At 38.7% G+C, this 13465-nt stretch overlaps 1 protein-coding gene across 2 annotated transcripts in view; it reads left to right on the top strand.

Moving 5' to 3' along the window:
* HIKESHI (heat shock protein nuclear import factor hikeshi) overlaps positions 1-13465 on the top strand; it is a 32336-nt gene that overhangs the window by 3397 nt on the left and 15474 nt on the right. Inside the window, exons 1-2 of one of the 2 annotated variants that reach the window (XM_014586443.2) lie at positions 4116-4234; positions 12424-12576. Coding sequence is in view for 1 of the 2 variants with exons in the window: in XM_006144924.3 (XP_006144986.1) it covers positions 3997-4234 (238 nt within the window). In the remaining variant the exon portion in view is untranslated. Of the gene's footprint in view, positions 1-3996; positions 4235-12423; positions 12577-13465 lie in introns of those variants that run through there. The other variant, XM_006144924.3, reaches the window with a different exon arrangement.

The following is a 13465-nucleotide window of genomic DNA, read 5'->3' as shown; positions in this document are numbered from 1 at the left end:
TTATTTAATTTTATTAATTCATTCATTTAATTTGACCAGAGAAAGATACAAAGAGAGAGAGAAAGAGGAAGGGGAAATGAGAAAGCAAGCCACTAGTTCTGGGACTCAGACCTTGGTTGACTATGTGGGAGTGTCCAGCGCCTTAACCACCACACCACCTGCTGGTCCCTTAATTATTTTTTAATTTTTTTTTTTACTTATATTTTTTTGTCTGTAGGGTGCACGTGTTCTCTGGAGAGAAACAGAGAGACACAGAGAGAAATGAAAGCTCACCCTCTGAAGGAAGAACACGCCACAATCCCTTGTCTTCCATTCTCCTCTTGGGATTTTGGGACATGCATGCACACATACTAAGTGTACTTACTTATGCCGCTGGCTCCAGGATTTGAATCATGGAATTGGTCCAGTGCCTTAACCACCATACCATTTGCTGGCCTAAAAATTAACTTTTTAGTTTTCAAAAATAGTAGTAATTCAGATTGTTTTGGTGAAGAGAGTACAATAGGAAGAAATAAAAAAATCTTGTATGAGGTAAATCTTGACAACCTCTTGACCTGAGTGCTTTCTTAATACATGTTTAAAATCCTAATCTGTAAATCCAAGATGCTCCAAAATCTAGAACTTTTGAGTACTCACATGATATCACAAGTGGATAATTCTACATCTGATCTCATCTGAGGAATCACAGTGAAAATGCTGCAGTAAAGAACTATTTATAAAATTACTTTCAGGCAGGACCAGCAGTTAGTGTAATAGCTATGTTGCTGGACTCCCACGTAGTCGACTGCGGTTCGCGTCCTGGACCTGGTGGCTTAAAACTCATGCTGGGTGCATGTGCGTGCATGCCCAAGATCCCAAGAGGAGAACGGAGGAGAAGGGATTGCGGCATGGTCATCCCCCCTGGGGGGTGATTTCTCGCTTTCTGTCTCTCTGTCTCTCTCTATCTGGCGAGCGCACGTGCCCTATAGCAAAAACCTCTCAAAAAAAAAAATTACTTTCAGGCTAGTGTATATGAAACAAATGATTTTGTGTTTAGACTTGGGTCTCATCCCCAAGATATTTCATTATATATTTGCAGATATTCCAAAATCTGAAAGATACAACTTCTAGAATACTTGTACCAACCATCTCTGGTAAAGGATACTTAATCTGTATTTCTCTCTCTCTTTTAAAGTTTATTCCATGAGAGAGAGAGAGAGAGTCGGGTACCCACAACAGGATCTTCATGAAGCAGTCTACCCCGTACTTCAGCCAGCATCAGATCAGGGGCATATGCGCCTGGTATATTCAAGAAGGTCCCTGAGGAGCCATCAGATGGTGTAATGGTTATAATTACTAGATTCCCATATTGCTGACTGAGGTTCAAATCCCGGACCTGAAAGCTTAAAATTCATGCCAGGGCTGTTTGTGTGCATGCCCAAAAGCCCAAGAGGAGAATGGAGGAGAAGGGATTATGGTGTAACCATTCCCCTGGGGGCTGATTTCTCGCTTTCTGTTTCTCTCTCTCTGTCTCTCTGGTGAGCACATGTACACTATGGCAAAAATCTCTCTTAAAAAAAAAAAAAAGGTCCCTTGGGAACCAGTTAGTGTAATGGCTATGTCGCTGGACTCCCACATAGTCAACCTCAGTTCGCGTCCCGGACCTGGGACGCGTGTGTGTGTGCGTGCCCAAGATCCCGAGAGGAGAAGGGATTGCGGCCTGACCACCCCACCTGGGGGATGATTTCTTGCTTTCTGTCTCTATGTCTCTCTCTGTCTGGTGAGTGCATGCGCCCTATGGCGAAAATCTCTCAAAAACAAAAACAAAAACAAAACAAAACAAAAAAGGTCCCTGAATGTGAACCTGGTGCCTTCCCATGTGAGTCAGCCTCACAGAACATTGTGTTACTGCTGTGCCAGTGTATGGCTATTAAATTTCTCTTTGGTAATGGGTCTGAAATAACAATTATCCATTACTTTCTAAAAAATGTAAAAAGTATTTTTTTTCTGTGAAAGATTTCTCAAAATTTAGATAAGATTTCATTTTATAAATTGATATTCAATTCTAAAACAAAAAATTAAGTTATCAAATGAGCTTAGAAGAAACTGCAAGTTCCCACATACCAGACTAAAGGTGATATTTTATATACAGTTGATTCTCATTCTTCCCAGGGGTTATGCTCTGTAATGTCTCTGTGAACACCCGACCGGTGGATAACTGAATCATTGTTCCTGTCAGAACTATAAGGTTAGGTTTCTGCAAACATCTAGTCATAGCCTTTTTTTTTTTTTGCCATAGGGCACATGCGCTGACTGGAGAGAGAGACAGACAGTGAGACTAAGAGAAGAGAAGTGAGAAATCACCCCCAGGGGAATAGCTATGCCACAGTTCATTCTCCCCTCATGATCTTATGCATGTGCGCACACTGCTCATGTGATTTTCAAGCTGCCAAGTCCAGAACTTGATCCACAGCTGGCCATGTGGGAGTCCAGCATCCCAACCACCACGGTACCTGCCGGCCCCAGTCATAGCATTTCTTTCTTTATTTTTTAAATTCGACAAGAGGTAGAGTGAGAAAGTGAGAAGGCCAGGTCCAGGACTTGAACCAGGGTCGGCCATGTGGGAATCCAGTGCATTTCAACACCACATCACCTGCTGGGCCCCAGTCATAGCATTTTTGATCAGCCTAACATAACCTTGCTTTTGGATGTTTGTTTCAAGACATTTAATGTGTGCTGTTGATTCATTTATGTTCAACAGCACTATAACTCATGCCTGAACAAAACCAACCTAACACATATATTTTCCCTGTAAGGCATGCCATAGGCTTCTTGGTCTTAGGAACATTAGCTAGCACTTTGATGTGGCCATTTAAAAGTGCAAAAAAGCACCCACAAATAAACACTAGAATACAAATATATATATATAGCACTAAACAGACTGCAGAAAGGACACTTGTTCACAATATGAGAGCTGAAACATGAAGGCACAGCATAGACTTGTTCCACCTCAGGTGGGAATATGCAAGTTGGGCAACTCCTATTTTTGGCTGCTCTCAGTGTGAGCATATCCAAGTGTGAGTGTGACCACAGAAATGCAGCAAACACTGACTGTTGATTACAAATAAATTCTAACGAATAAGCAAATTTGCAGATATGGAATCCGAATAATGAAGGTTTATTGAGAATTATTTCTGTATTGTCTACCCATTGTTTTTTTTAAGAATTCTTTTTTAAAATTTAACTTTATTTACTTATTTTAATTTGACCAGAGAAGGATAGAGACAGAAAACGAGAAAACAAGCTGCCAGGTTCAGTACTCAAACCGAAGTCAGCCATGTGGTAGTCCAGCGCCCTTAACCACCATACCACCTGCTGGCCCCCCATCCATTTTAATGACCTGTTTCTTTACTTTCAAACTGAAAGATAAGAGCTTGGTATATTTCATTTTTACAACATTCTAAAGCTATAGGGTTTTTATGTTTAATAAAATCCTTTACGGACACTTCTGAAAAAAATTCATTATATTTTTTAAAGATTATATTCATCTTTTTTCGTGGGGGAGAGGTTTTTGCTATAGGGTGCGTGTGCTCACCATACAGACAGAGACAGAAAGACAGAAAGCGAGAAATCACCCCCCAGATGGGATGGCCACACCACAGTCCCTTTTCCTCCATTCTCCTCTTGGGATCTTGGGCACGCATACACACGTGCCCAGTGTGAGTTTAAGCCACTGGGTCCAGGACTCAAACTACAGTTGACTACATGGGAGTCCAGTGACATAGCCATTACGCCAACTGCTGGTCCTAAGATTATATTCATTAAATGATTATCTTATGTATTTTCTTGGTTTGCTCTGAAAATGAATACTTCTCAGTTTTATAGACTATCAGATTAACACAGTGTATTTGGTATAATAACTATAATTGACTATGCTGGAAACATACCTTATAGTGATAGAATATGTTACAGAAACTTTTCAAGTTACTGAACTAAGACGAGTATCTTGTTTTCTAGGTGCAAACAGCTGCACAGCAAGTAGCAGAGGATAAATTTGTTTTTGACTTACCTGATTATGAAAATATCAACCATGTCGTGGTTTTTATGCTGGGAACGATCCCATTTCCTGAGGGAATGGGAGGATCTGTCTACTTTTCCTATCCTGATTCAAATGGAATGCCAGTATGGCAACTCCTAGGATTTGTCACGAACGGAAAACCAAGTGCCATCTTCAAAATTTCAGGTCTTAAATCTGGTAAGAATGATATTTTAAAATAGTTCTATAAACTTGTTTTTTAAGTAGCATAACATGGAGTATGGTTTTTTTTTTTTTTTTTTGGTAACTTTCTCTTGTATTTTTCTGGTTGCTAAAGTAACACAATAAATGATTTTTTAAAAAAGCAGACAAACCGGGGCTGGCAGGTGGCATGGTGGTTAAAGGTGCTGGACTCCCACGTGGCCGACCATGGTTCAAGTCTCGGACCTGGTGGCTTGCTTTCTCACTTCCTCTGTCTCTCTCTCTGTCTCTCTCTGATCAAACTGGAAAATAATGATACTACTAATAAATCAAGTTATATAAAATAATTCTTTAAAAAAAAAAATCAGACAAACCAGGGTTGGCAGGTGGCATGGTAGTTACAGGCACTGGACTTCCACATGGCAAATCATAGTTCAAGTCTCAGACCTGGCGACTTGCTTTCTCACTTTACTCTCTTTCTTTCACTCTGTCTCTCTCTGGTCAAAATTAAAAATAAATAAAGTTAAAAAAAAAAATCAGACAAACTTTTCTCTTTTGTTCACTGTCCCAGTAGAGGACCACTCATGGTTATTCTCTTTGTATGGTATATACCTTTTTTACTTTTTAACTTTCTTTCTTTCTTTACTTATTTAAATTTGACCAAAGAGGGACAGAGTAAGGGAGAGAGAGGGAAAGTGAGAAAGCAAGCTTCCAGGTCCGGGACTTGAACCATGGTTGACTATATGGCAGTCCAGCACCCCAATCACTGTGCCACCTGCCGACCCAAGACATACCCTCTTTAAAGGGATTTTTCTGAGTTAGTAGGTATGTGTTTTAATAAATAATGACAAGAATCTTCTCAATTTTTAATGTGTACATCTGTGTTTTAAGTGAACAGATAAACCAGATAGACTTGTGTAAGAAGTAGAGTGGGAGTGCATGGATGTTGTATATTTGTGTGTGTGTGTGTGTGTGTATTGTCATGCATCACGAAGGGCATGCTGAGAAATACACTCTTGGGCAGTCTCATCCTTGTGTGAACATAGTGCATTTAACACAAACCTAGATGGCATAGCCTGTATGCTCCTTATGGCGTATGCCACCATCACATATATAGTCTGTCAGGACCAAAATATTATGTGGTGTATTTTCTAATATTTTCTAATTTAAAGCAATTTAGTTTTACATTATTCTTTTTTTTTTTTGGAGAGGTTTTTGCTATAGGGCGCGTGCACTTGCCAGAAAGACAGAGAGACAGAGAGATAGAAAGCAAGAAATCACCCCCCAGGGGGGACGGCCACACCGCAATCCCTTCTCCTCCATTCTCCTCTCGGGATCTTGGGCACGCACGCATACGCGCCTGGTGTGAGTTTAAGCCGCCGGGTCCGGGACGCAAACCACGGTCGACTATGTGGGAGTCCAGCGACATAGCCATTACGCTAATTGCTGGTCCCTGTATATGCATTCTTAATACAAGTTCTTTAACATATGTGATTTAAAAATACTTTTCCAGGATTTTAGGTAACACCTTACCTGTTTTTTTTTTTTTTTTTTTTTTTTTTAATCTTTTTTTTTTTTTTTTTTTTTTTTTTTTTTTTAAGAGCTTTTTGCTATAGGGCATGTGCGCTTGCAGGAGAGACAGGGAGAGAGACAGACAGAAAGTGAGAAATCATCCCCTCCCTACCAGTGAAGATGGCTACACCACAATCCCTTCTCTGTTCTTCTCTTAGAGTCTTGGGCTCGCACACACACATGCCTGGAGCAAGTCTTAAGCCGCTGGGTCCAGGACTCAAACCTTGTTTAGCCATGTGGGAGCCCAGTACCTTAACCCCTACACCACCTGCCAGCCCCACTTGGTATATTTTTTAAGCCACTGGGCTGGGATTTGAACTGCTGTCTGCCATGTGAGATCCAGCCTCTCTGAACTACTGGAATACAGAACTGGCCCAGAAGTTTTTAATTTTGATGAAATGCAATATTTTACTTTGTTCTTTTGAAATTGTAAATTATAAACCCTTTGTTTTTAAAATTGTGATGAAGAAATCTTTGCCTTATCCCAAGGTCACACAGGTTTTCTTCTAGAATTTTATGATTTTATATTTATATCTGAAATCTAGTTTGAATATATGTTTAGTGCAAGGTATCTGGTTTATTTAGAATATTTATATATCCATTTAAAGAGTGGAGAAAAATGGAAATAGATAGGTTATAGTTTTTAAACAATAAAATACTAGTTGGAAAACAGTGAAAAGCTTAGATGGATACTGCCAAATACAGTAATAAACAAAACATGAGGAGGAACAACTAATTTGAGAGAAGAGAGATGATATGTTTGGTTTGGGCTTGAGAAGCCCTGGGGATGTGATAATATATTTATAAAGTGATGGGTTTGGTTTGTATATCAGTTGGCTAGTTGTAGCCTGTTCTTATTCTTTTACATACTTGGAAATGTAGAACTTGGCCTTATTTTGTATCCAGGCTCATAAGCATCGATTAGGGTTAGTAATGGTCATCCGCCAGTAGAGGACACACTGGTTATTTTGGAGACTTAATAATAAACTGTCAATATAATTGTCATCACCTTACCTTCTCTTCTCTTTGCTATAGCTTTGCCAGCATTTTGAGTTTGGAATGGGGCACAGATTCCTTGTTTCATTGGTGGTCAACAATTATTCTCTGTAGAACATGCTTTGGGAACAGTGAAATGTACTTTCTCCTGTTCTTTCTATATTGCGTTTATGACACCCAATTGGTTGGGAAGACACTTTAGGATTGGAAGAACCCACATGTTTCCTTATTGTCTTATTTATAGATTCTGGAGAAAATTCAGCAAGCAAAAATAAGATAATCTAATTACCCTAACTGAAATATTAATAACAGTAACTTCTCAGTAAGGTATGTTTTAAATTGTGGAGTTAGAGAAAACAGTCTAAAATCTAATCCTAGAGTAATATTGACCTAGTACAGGTTAGTGGATTTATTTCTATTATAATAATAAGACTAGTTCTTGTATTCTTCTACTTTAAAATTAATTAATGTGGCCAGAACATGGCATAGTGGTTAAGGTGCTGGCCTCCCACATGCCTACCACAGATCAAGTCCTGGACCTGGCAACTTCCTTCCTCACTTTCTCTTCTCTTTCTCTGTCTCTGTCTCTCTGGTGAGTGCATGTGCCCTGTAGCAAATTTAAACAACAAAAAAAATGATGGTGGTAAATAAAATGAAATAAATCATTTTAAAAAATAATAAAATTATTTCTCATTGTTTCCATTATAATATGGCTTTTAATAGTTTTATCCCCAAAAACAAATTAACAAGGCAGTATTTGTGATGTCAAGGTATAGTACTGTATTACAGAAAAATAATGTAGCTTAAAGTATGTAGAGACTTAGATGTTAACACTAAACATAGAATGACAGTATGCTATTAAAATGTTTTGATGTTTCTTTACTAGTAAGTTGTTCAGAAAAGTAACTTTTCAGTGTTTAAATTATTAGAACTTTAAATTTATATATAAAAGAGTAGATCTGGCATTCATAGTAGGAAATGATATATTACTAAAATATAACAATAGGTGAACTTGTAATGGATTTATTTATGTTTTTGAAGTTCCCCATCAAACCTAGAGGTTTAAGTTTGATTGTCATGGGGATACCTAGCTAACTGGCACTGTAGGTGTGGGAGAGATGTGCCGAAGTAACTTCAGGCCCTTGTGATTGAATTGAGAATTAATTAGTAAGTCCAGTAGAATTTTATGGGTGCTAGGAGGGTAGAGAGTTAGTTCAAGTGAAGCACATTTCATGTTAAGAAATTTTGGCAGTGTGGGCCAGCAGGTCGTATAGAGGTTAAAGCGGTGGATCCTGCATAGCTGACTGGAATTTGAGTCCCTGGATCCGACAGCTTGAAAATCATGCTGGCCACGTGTGTGCATGCCCAAAATCCCAAGAGGAGAACAGTGAAGAAATTGCTGTGTGGCCATCCTCCCTGGGGGTGATTCTCACTTTCCCCTCTCTCTCTCCATCTGTTTCTCTTCAGTGAGTACATGAGCCCTGTGGCAAAAACTTTAAAAAAAAAAAAAAAAGGATCAGCAGTTAGCATAATGGCTATGTTGCTGGATTCCCATGTAGTCGACTGTGGTTCGAGTCCCGGACACAACAGCTTAAACTCACGCTGAGCATGTGCGTGCTTGCCCAAGATCCCAAGAGGAGAATGGAGGAGAAGGGATTGCAGCGTGGCCATCCCTGCTGGGGGGGAGGGGGGTGATTTCTCACTCTCTCTCTTTCTCTCTTTCTGGTGAGTGCACACGCCCTATAGCAAAAAAAAAAAGAAAAGAAAAGAAATTTTGGCACTGTTCATGATTCTATGCTGGATGATGAATAGATTTGCTAATTTTACACAAAATAATTTTAGTTGGAGATTGGTTAAGAGAGCTCTATCGGGAGAATTGGCAGTTGGCAGGAGGTCTCGAAACCAGTTACTGTGAATTTTCTTTTGCTTGAGAGGATTCTTTGTGACTGTTGGGTTCTGAAAAGGTGTATAGTAAAAATATTTTTAGCTGAATGCTGGAAAAATCTGTGATGATTAAAAACTAAGACTAAATTAAAAAATAAAAAGTGAAGGTTTTGATAATAAGAAACAAGAAGAAACTTATAATTTTTTCTTTGTTTTGAACATAGAATATAGAAACTCTGAAAACAGCTGGGGCTGGGACCAGCAGTTAGCGTAATGGCTATGTCGCTGGACTCCCACGTAGTCGACCGCGGTTCGAGTCCCGGACCCGGTGGCTTAAACTCACGCCGGGCGCATGTGCGTGCATGCCCAAGATCCCGAGAGGAGAATGGAGGAGAAGGGATTGCGGCGTGGCCATCCCCCCTGGGGGGTGATTTCCTGCTTTCTATCTCTCTGTCTCTCTCTGTCTGTCTGGCGAGCGCACGCGCCCTATAGCAAAAACCTCTCCAAAAATAAATAAATAAAAAAATAAAATAAAATAAAAAAACAGCTGGGTCGGGCAGATGGTGTGGTAGTTAAGGCACCGGACTCCTACATGGCTGACCACGTTTTGAGTCCCAGACCTAGCAACTTGCTTTCTCCCTTCCCTTCTCTCTGTGTTTCTCTGGTCTAATTAAAAAATAAATAAATAAATAAAATTTATTAAAAAAAAGAGACTCTAAAACAACTATTCTCCCTACCCTCCCCACAGGTAAACCAGCACACATTTAGGGGATGTGATATGGCTAGTTGGAACATTGGGACATTTTATTTATTTTTTTTTTAAGAATTATTTTTATTTCACTTTTTAAATTTTATTATTTTCCTGTTTATTCAGAGAGAGAGCGAAAGAGGGAAAGTGAGAAAGCAATCCACTAGGTCCGGGCCTTGAACTGTGCTTGGCCATGTGTGAGTCCAGTGCCTTTAACTACCACACCATCTTCTGGCCCCAACATTGGGACATTTCAAATAAATTTCTTGGAATTTTTGTCTTTAGATGCTGTCCTTGGTTTTAGAAATGGGATAAAGATATTTGTGAAAAACTTCATGAAAATTACAAAGACTAGGAGCTTTATATAAAGAGTTTGCTTTGCTTTATAGGAAATGTATGTAAAGTGAAGATAGTATGGTAAAGGAATGTTAACAAAATTAAGTTTTTTTAATGGAACTTCTGTTAAAAAAATGGGAATCTGAGGACTGACAGGTGGCGTGGTGGTCAAGGGCGCTGGACCTCCTACATGGGTGACCGTGGTTTGAGTCCCGGTCCTGGTGGCTTGCTTTCTCACTCCTTGCCTTCTCTATCTCTTTCTCTCTCTCATCAAATTAAAATAAATAAATAAATAATAAAGTTCAATAAGATAATTCTTTTTTAAAAAAATGGGAATCTGCAGTTACTATAGTGAGATGCTATAGGTCTTTTTATATATACCATGATTCTTAAGCTATTTGTATTTTGAAACTTTGGGAAGTGTACCAAGAACTACTTTAGACATTTCTGTTACATAAATTACAGGTAAAAAGAGTATCTGTATGTAGTTAAGACTTTATATATTTTATTCCTTATGTAATGAATGAAAATCTATTTCTTAGCACATGTGCTTCAAATTGATGCCTACTATCAGTTAGGATCGTATATGTGTGCAGGTATTAAAATACCATCTTAAGACAGTGTTTGAAAGAACTAGGATAGTGAACTGAGATAAATGAGAATATCTCTATGGAAGATTAGGCTGGAATATGAATTTGAAGTATTAGTAAGATTTGGATGGGAGGATGAAAATTGCATTTGGAGATGATCCAAGTCCTGAAAGTATTAATATTCAGATCACCCTCAAGTGACAGTGCGGTGGGAACTTTTAGGAGTGGTATGATAGGTACTTAGTTGGCTGCAATAGGAGATAAGATATAATAGTTAAAGTAGAACTAATCTGTCATGCTATATAGGGTTTAAATTTTTCCTGGTAGGCAAGTGTTAAAGCAAGAGAATGATAATAAATTGATGTTTTAGAAAATAACTGTCAGTATTTGGTGCCTGCAGATCATAGAATGGTTATGTCATTGGACTTGCACATAGGTGACTGCAGTTGAGTTTCAGAACCAGAGGCTTAAAACGCACCTGGGATAAGTGTGCATGTGGGCCCAAAATCCCGAGAGGAGAATGGAGGAGAGCGGTTGTGGCATGGCCATCCCCTATCGGGGGTGATTTCTTGCTTTTCTGTTTCTGTTTCTCTCGTGAGTACATGCATCCTATAGCAAAAAAATCTCTCTAAGAAGAAGAAAATAAAGAAATTGTAGGGGCAAGCAGGTGGTGTGATGACCGACCATGGTTCAGGACCTGAACCTGGCAACTTACTTTCTCACTTTCCCTTTTTCTCCCTGTGGTCAAATTTTTAAAAATAATGATAGTAAGTAAAATTAATTCTTAAAAAGAAAAAGGAAAATAACTGTCTGGGGTCCAGCAGGTAGTGTGGTGGTTTAGGTGCCAAATTCCCCATGGCTGACTGCATTTTGAGTCCTGGACTCAGTGGTTTGAGGCCATCCTTTCTAGGGGATGATTTCTCACTTTCTCTCTCTCCGACGAATGCGTGCATGCATTCTGTAACAGAACCTTAAAAAAAGAAAAGAAAAAAAAAATAACTATCTGGTACGGCTGAGAGAATCTTACTGAGATTAGAGCCAGAGAAGCCAGTTCAGGAGATTTTATAATGATTGAAGGATGAAAGAAAGAGTAATATATTGAGTATCTGCTATGTGCAGTGCACTGTGCCAGGCATTCATTCACATGTATTCTAAATATATTCTTGATTTTTTTTGTTTTTGAGGTGAGTCAGAGAATTCATGGAAGAGATGACATTTGATTTGGGTCATTTGGTCCTCTCTTCTGACCCTCATAACCATCTTCTTTTTATTTATTTTCTTTTGCTATAGGGTATGTACTCTTGCCGGGGGGTGGGGTGGGGAGAGGATGACCACACTGCAGTTCCTTCTACTCCATTCTCCTCCTGGGATTTTGGGCACTTGTGCACATGGACCAGGCATATTTTTCAGGCCACTGGGGTCTGGAACTTGACCTGCTTAGACTGCCATGTGTAACCTACCTTAATTAAATATCATACGACTGACTGGCCCATCAAATTTAATCTTCAACAACTTTTAGAGTTAGGTATTATTAGCTCCTGGTTTTCTTTTCTTTTTTTTCTTAAGAGAGATTTTTACTATATAGGGCGTGTGCACTTGCTGGAAGGACAGAGACAGAGAAATAGAAACTGAGAAATCACCCCCTTACCCCCATCCCACCCTGGGGATGGCCACATCACAGCCCTTTCTCCTCCATTCTTTTCTCGGGATCTTGAGTATATTCCTGGTCTGAGTTTCAAGCCAGCAGGTCTGAAACTTAAACTGCGGTTGACTACGTGGGAGCCCAGTGATGTAACCATTATGACATCTACTGATCTCTAGCTTCTGATTTTCAAGTGGCTGAATTTCAGAGAGTTTAAATACTTTTCTCAAAGAGGCTGAAAACATTTATGCTGTAGGTCCATTTATCACTTTGAAACAGTTGTAATACCATAATTGTTTAATATCATAATTGTTTAAACTAAACTCCTGTTGATGGAAATTTGGTTTGTTTCCATTTTCTTTCTTTCTTTTTTTTTTTTTTTACTGTTATCAATGCTACAATAAATATTCTTACACGTATCTTTGTACATATTTTCTAGCACTGTATTTCTGTAGAAGAAACTCCTAGAAGTGGAACTGAATTCCTGGATTAAAATGGCCTTTAAAATGGTATAGGAGGCCTGGAGAAAGGGTACTGAATATGGATAATGGATCATGATTGTCATGGCAGTTTTTAGAAAGTCGTAATGAAGGTACAGTGTACTTGGTACTACACAAAAAGCTGAAACAGGAAATCCTCACTAGGTATAAGAGAGTAAGCTATGGAATACTAGAATGGAAGGCCCTAAAATAATCGTAGTCCTTAATTTTATTCTTGAGACTCTTAATTTTGTTCTTGAGGCTCTTGAGGTCTAGAAAATTTGACTGTTCCTAAAATAGAGCAGGGGTTAGAATCTAGACACAGATTTTTAGTTCATTATTCTAAGTGTAGATAATCTTTTCCCCTCTCAAAGTAAATTTAAGGAGACAACATTCAGATTTCATGATACTGTTTTATGTGTACATATTTCATGTTATAACTGCTATTCTCTGCCATTTTTTCTTAATATTATTTCATAAGAATAAGGAAAAGGTAATACATGAATTTAAAAGCTTCCAGAAATACTCATCTAAAGGTTATGGTCCACCACTTTTTTTCCTACTTGTTTGAAATTGGTAGTATACTATTACAGTTTATTGATAACTTATGTTTTATCACCTTTTCTTGTTAGGTATTTGGCTATTTTTCTACATTTCTGAATACACTTTAAATTTGCCCCCCTATAGGCAATAGTTGTGCTGAAATCCCTTCTCATCTATTTTGCTCTCTTTTTGGGATTTTAGGCATTCACACACATGCCCAGTGTGTTTTTCAAAACACTAGATCTGGGATGTGAACCACTCGGTTGCAATGTGGGGAAAAATTGCCTAACTACCATGCCCCATGTGGCCTCTTAGTATTTTCTATAGCTTATCATTTCTAAAATAAAGATTTGACTTTCTTTTTTTTTTTTTGGAGAGATTTTCACTGTAGGGTGCATGCGCTCGCCAGACAGACGGAGACATAGAGACAGAAAGCGAGAAATCACCCCCCAGGGGGGA

This window comes from Tupaia chinensis, unplaced genomic scaffold, assembly GCF_000334495.1.
Source record: "Tupaia chinensis unplaced genomic scaffold, TupChi_1.0 Scaffold000139_1, whole genome shotgun sequence".
Taxonomy (NCBI): Eukaryota; Metazoa; Chordata; class Mammalia; order Scandentia; family Tupaiidae; genus Tupaia; species Tupaia belangeri.
This window is presented reverse-complemented; position numbering and strand designations above follow the sequence as displayed.